The following is a 6424-nucleotide window of genomic DNA, read 5'->3' on the forward strand; positions in this document are numbered from 1 at the left end:
AGATATGCAATAAACATAACTTTTATTTTTTTACATTATAGACATTATTTCAAAGTTTGTCACATTTTAAGATATTTATCCCTCCAAATATTATTATCTAAAGGATTATTGGAAAGATTTTTAGAAAAAACCTTATTTGAAAAATAACAATTAAATACTACTCAAGTTTCTCCCTCCGACTCAAGTTGCTACATAAAATGAAATTTGATTATTTTAAAGGATTAAATATAATATATGTAATTGTTTATTCACAGATGTCTCGTAATAAGGAAGAAGAAGAGACATATTACCACATTACTAGCCGTTGACGTTGATTTAAGAACTTTATTATAAAAAAAAAAACAGGGCATCCATTTTCAATTAATCACATCTCAAGCTGTTCTTTTCAATTTACTCAGGTATCCATCCATCATCATAATTCATAAGTTTACAGTATCTTAATGAAGTATGTATCGAGTATTTGTTAATAGTAACAATGGTATATGACTGTGCAGATGTCGACCGAGGAAATAACAACCCCAGCTCCAGGTACTCTACCTCCAGCTCCATCAACGTCACACTTACTCCAGTCAAATGTTAATAAAGTCTTAAAGACCCCCAAAGTTCCATCAGATAATTCGACCCAACTGCCACAATCGCAGCAGCAGCAGAAGCAGGATAACAAGAAAGTGGTTCATCAGAATCTACCTTGTCGAGTTTTACTTGAAGGTAGATCCATATTATATTACACACACACACACACACACACATATATATATATATATATTACTTGAAGGAAATTCGATACGTTAGTATTCCTTTTCTAGATTTGGTATGAGCTCCTCCCTTAATGATATTAATAAAGAATAGCTTGTGGGGTAATAAGTTGGGAATCAGTGATAGAGTGATTTATCTGGTGGGCTCCACCCTTACTACTGGTATTGATAAAGAATAGCTGGTGGGAGTAATAAGTTGGGGATCGGTGATAGAGTGATCTATCTGATGGGCTCTGCCGAGATAAGCTGTATAACTAAGATGTACTATACATTACGAGTAGTATTTAGTAATAGTAACCAAACATATATCTTAGTTACCACTAAATAAATAGTGTTGAATGGAAAAGAAATGTGTGGCTCAAAATCATTAGTAACTAAGATGTATGTTAATATTAGTGTTTCACACATTTCGCACTTCAAAACACTTCTATATATGTACACGCACATATATTTAGTCCATAATATAAACACATTTAGGTTTAGGTTAAAAGGATTAGTTTCCTGGAATGTAACTATCTTTGACCGAATGTCTATAGTAGGAAAAAACTAAAGTTATGTGTATTGTATGTAAGCAACTTGAAAAAATGTTTATTGTATGTAAGAAAACATATGTGGCAATCATATACAGGTGCCACTTGTCAGATTTTAATTGGTTGAAACGAAATTCTTATATACAATAAACATTATTTCAAAGTTGTTTACATATAATACACACAACTTTAGTTATTTCCTACTATAGACATTCGTTCAAAGTTTCTTACATTCGATAAAATTAATCCCTAGGTTAAAATAGAAAGGTTGACATATTTATGATTATTTTTTTAGTCAAGAATCGGTTTCAACCATTTGTTTCCTAAAATTGATAGAGTCCACTACTTTTGCTAAATGAACGAATTTAATCTGTGCGCACACACACTTACATAGACATAAAGATTTAGGCGCCATAACAAACTATTGTCACCGTCGTCGCTATGCGCAAGTAGCCTGCTAGTATTTGTGTGTGTGTGTATATATGTTCATTTTACTCCTCTTTAGAGTGCCATATCACATTTAGGAGTCTAACATTATCTTATGAAAGTTACTACAGTACATATTGTCATAATGGATGGGAGGTGATAAACTTACATGAGTTTTTATCATTCCAGGAGAATTGTTACATCATATAGTTGTACTGTTATTATAGTTCATATGACGGTTGTCATAATCCAAAATCGGGGTAGGCCCCATAAATTCTTTATACCCCTTGCATACTCTGTAAGTATTATGACATTATAACAAGATTGATTTCATTATATGATCGGAATCTTTATATTGATTCAGAGTTGAATATGGTAAGCTTAAGTATTCTCCAAGTATGGGCCAATAGAAAATCCAGATTTCTGTTTAGAAAGATGGTTTGCCAAATTAAAAAGAAAAAAAAAAAAAACCAGGAAATTTCTTTGGGATCAGTAGGTGATAATTAAAAATCATCCTTCTTGGTCTTAAGATGAATAAGACACTAACTGTTTTCATTGAAATTACTTAGAAAAATCTAGAGAAGATTACCTCAAGATTGGTGTGCCTTTATATGAAGCATCGATTAAGTGTGATTGGAAAGCTGCTAAAGCTATTCTTGACAAGCATGAAGAACCGTTAGTAAGGTATTGCATCACTGAAAATGGGGAAACTGCACTTCATGTTGCTGCATCTGCAAAAGTTCCCCAAAAGGGAGAAGTTTTTGTGAAAAATCTTGTGGATAGGATGACTGAAGAAGACTTGGCTCTTGAAAATGAAAATTACAACACTGCCCTGTATTTGGCTGCTGCTGCTGGAAACCTTGAAACGGTTAAAATTATGGTAAAAAAGAACAGAGACTTGCTAAAGATCCCTGGTGCTCAAAAACAAATGTTGCCACTGTATGCAGCTGCCTTGTTTGGAAAGTATGATGTGGTCAAGTACCTTTTTAAAGAGTCGAATAACTTGTGCGATGAAGATGGTTGGAATCATGGGAATCGTGGCTGGCTTGTTGAAAAATGTGTCGAGAATGACATGTTCGGTAGGCATTTTAACATCTAGTTACTGCACTTACAATTTTATTAGTAAATTTTACAAAAGAAAAAGCACTTGAAAAGTGATTTTAAGATATGTCCATTATCTATTGTAAAAGAAAAGTCTTTATGCAATTCATGTTTCGTGGTTCATTGTTGAATTTCGTTCCTCTTATATTTTCCCTCACAGAGTGACTGTTTAAATCTTTTTCAGATGTTGCATTACAGATAGTGGAAAAGTATCCAAAAGTTGGTAGGGGAAGTGTGCTTCAAGTTTTGGCTGGAAAGCCTAAAGCATTTCCTGACACAAAAACTAATATCATTGGGAAAGCCATTAAGCCAGGTGAACACCTCTACTTACACATCAATGCACTCGTAAAATCAGTAGTCTAGTGAATGTACCTAGAAGATATTAGTCAAAACATATACAATGTGAAAGTTATATATGAAGGATCAATGAGAACAAAAAATATAAATTGAAAACTGTTAGAATATGAGCATATAAACATATAACAATTCACGAGTACGCAGCGGAAAAGAAACGTATATGCAATCAAATTAATTAACAAAGAAAGAATCGAAACGTGTACCTTTGCGCAAAGCTTCCAATAATATTATTAATAATAAGATTATTATTAGTTTAGGATTTAAAGCAAAACCCCTCTACGATCGCACACTAGACACCCCTATACCGTATGCTAGTACCCCGATCACGAACCAAACAACCCTTTGTTTATCTCCCTTTAATTCGAAATCCCTTTAAACCAAAACCTATTGTTGCCGTAAACAATGTTGAACCACAATTAATGCTAAGCATTAAGCATTAATTTGTATAAGGGATTTATGAGAATTGTTGGATGTAACAAAACCGAATTCCCTTAAAGGTTCGGTCGAATGATACAAAAGAGAAAAGAGAAGAATTTTAATTATGTGAATGAATGAATGAAAAACCTAGGGAATTAGCCCTTGTATTTATAGGGTAATTTTAGGTTATCAATAACTTGGAAACTAAGCAACATCAAGGCTATGGAAAGCCTTGATGAAAAGTGTCCCATGTCATGGACCTAGGTCCAAGCCCACTTTCCAATTTTCACATTTTAATCCTCCTTTTTAATTAATTAAATATAATTAATCCTTTAATTATGTTTAATTAATTATTTCGTGATCAAACTAATTAATATATTACTTTAATATATCAATTGTTATTATCGAGTTACCGTGTCATTTCGTGTGACCCCGTAGGCTTAAATTATTCCCGGACATGCAATTTATAATAATATGATCATATGCCAACAAAAACCACAGAAGTTGATTTTTAATTCACATGTGATTGGATTTGTTCAAATTGTCTCTTATATTAGTTTTCATTTGAACCTCAATCACCTTACATATATCACATTCATATATGAATGCATTCAACCATATGTGAATTAACATGTAACTTTGTCGCTCTCCGTAGTTTCTGTAACTTTGCTTCATATGTTTTCAATCAAGTTACATGATCCTACTGTAAATTGTACACTGGACATAAAAAAGTTACTGCTCATGCATACTTATTAGCTTCTTTTATTTGGTTATTGCGTTCAGTTTTGACATTCATCCGTTCAAAGCTGGGATATTGTGAAAAGGAAAATAAAGCATTACCATTACTAAGATTCGTATGGAATGACATTGTAAAGCTGCCCAAGAAGGAAATTGATAGAATACTCAGAGGTCAACCAGATCCAATTAAGCAAGACAACTCGGCTTCTGGAAGGACTGTTCAAGTTATTCAAATACAAAATCTCATTTCTGAACATCTTGATAAAATGCTTGCTATATCCGAAGACACAATTAAAGGGTTGTCGGGTTCAACAAAGCAAGATACCAAGCCAGTTTCTGGAAAGGAAATTGATCAAGCTCAGCAACTACAAAAACTCATTTCTGCACAACTTGTGAGCATGCATGTTGCCACCCAGAAGATAATCAAAGGGACTCCGGATTCAATAGCCCTGGAACTAGAAAAGGTCATTTCCGGATTTTTTGTGAAACTAAATGAGAACACCATGGATATAAGCAAAGGAACCCCAGATCCGTTAGCTCTGGAACTGGAAAAGCTCATTTCTATACAGATTGTGGAACTAAATGGGAACATCCAGAAGATTATCAGCAGAATAAGTGATAAAAAAAATCAAGCTCAAAGAATACAAAGGGCCATATATGACCATGTTATCAACATGGATAAAGAAAGAAAGAAAATAATCAATAAGCCTGCAAAGGATGCATACTCTAAGCGGGTATTGTTTATTGCTGCAGAAACAGGCAATACCAACTTCTTAGTTGAGCTTATCCGTCTATATCCTGATCTTATATGGAAGGTAAATGATAACAATCAAACTATATTTCACATTGCTGTCAAACATCGTCATGAGGGTATATACAACCTATTGTATGAAATAGGCTCAATGAAAGATATGATAACTCCTCTCCGAGACCCAAATGATAATAATATGTTGCACTTAGTCGGGACAAGTGATGAGGATCTTGAAGATGCATCAGGAGTTGCATTACGGATGCAACGAGAGTTATTATGGTTCGAGGTACATACATTAATTTTCTTTCCAAGCTTTCAAGGCTTTTGTTTTCTTTAATGATTAGCATACAATAAAGTAGTCTTTTAACTATTATAGTTTGCTTGTGTTATAGGAAGTGAAACAAATGATCCCTCCTTCTTATAGAGAAAGGAAAAATAAAGATGGTCTAAAGCCACATGAGTTATTCACAACCAAACACAAAGATCTAGTCACACAGAGTGGGCAGTGGATGAAGGATACTGCTAGTCAGTGTATGGTTGTTGCAGCACTTATTGCAACCATAGTCTTTGCTGCAGCATTTACGATTCCAGGTGGATATGACGGGGACAGTGGTCTGCCTATGTTTCAGTCAAAAGCAACCCTTATCGTTTTTGTTGTCGCAGATGCCATTTCTCTATTCTCCTCTTCAGCTTCAATTCTCATATTCTTAGCTATCCTCACATCTCGTTATGCTGAACGTGATTTCTTGGAATCATTACCCAAAAAGCTAATGTTTGGTTTAGCAACTCTTTTCCTATCTATAGCAACCATGACAGTTGTTTTTGCGGTCAGCTTCTTCGTTCTTTACCATAAGGGTTTGTTATGGATTCCAATCCTAATCAGTGCAATTGCTGTGATTCCAGTCCTCTTATATGTTAAGCTGCAATATTCTTTGTTTATCGATGTAATTCGGGCTTCTTATGGTTCTAAGTACATCTTTAAGCCCACGAAACATGTTCTGTACTATGAAACCCCCAAAGTGTAACCACCGTCTTTCTGGACCGGTTTCTGTTTCATATGTCATATGTAACATTTTTTAACATTACATGTAAACAATTATATATTCCGAATATGAGTATGTTTTCCTAACGTGATTGTTCTTTATGCTACTAAAATGTAGATTCATTAAACTTTTCTTTTAGCCTGTTTCCCTACCTGTTGTACTCTTTGGCCCAATTGTACTATGAATTGGGGCATACTTGGAGATCTTATATTGCGTTATAAAAAATAAAGTGATACAGATCTTAATTCAATCAGTACTTGAACACATTGTGATTGTAGGGTAACTATAGGATAGGGTGGTAATCTA

General features: G+C 34.0%; 1 protein-coding gene across 1 annotated transcript; it reads left to right on the forward strand.

Annotated features, from left to right (window-relative positions):
- The first annotated feature begins 275 nt into the window (after nucleotides 1–275).
- LOC122605342 lies at nucleotides 276–6204 on the forward strand. Its single transcript, XM_043778268.1, has 6 exons — nucleotides 276–398; nucleotides 495–708; nucleotides 2281–2790; nucleotides 2997–3125; nucleotides 4370–5361; nucleotides 5468–6204. The coding sequence occupies exons 2-6, from the start codon at nucleotides 495–497 to the stop codon at nucleotides 6098–6100; spliced, it is 2478 nt and encodes an 825-aa protein (XP_043634203.1). The 5' UTR covers nucleotides 276–398; the 3' UTR covers nucleotides 6101–6204.
- Nucleotides 6205–6424: the final 220 nt, after the last annotated feature.

The sequence above is a fragment of the Erigeron canadensis genome, chromosome 6, assembly GCF_010389155.1.
Source record: "Erigeron canadensis isolate Cc75 chromosome 6, C_canadensis_v1, whole genome shotgun sequence".
Taxonomy (NCBI): domain Eukaryota; kingdom Viridiplantae; phylum Streptophyta; class Magnoliopsida; order Asterales; family Asteraceae; genus Erigeron; species Erigeron canadensis.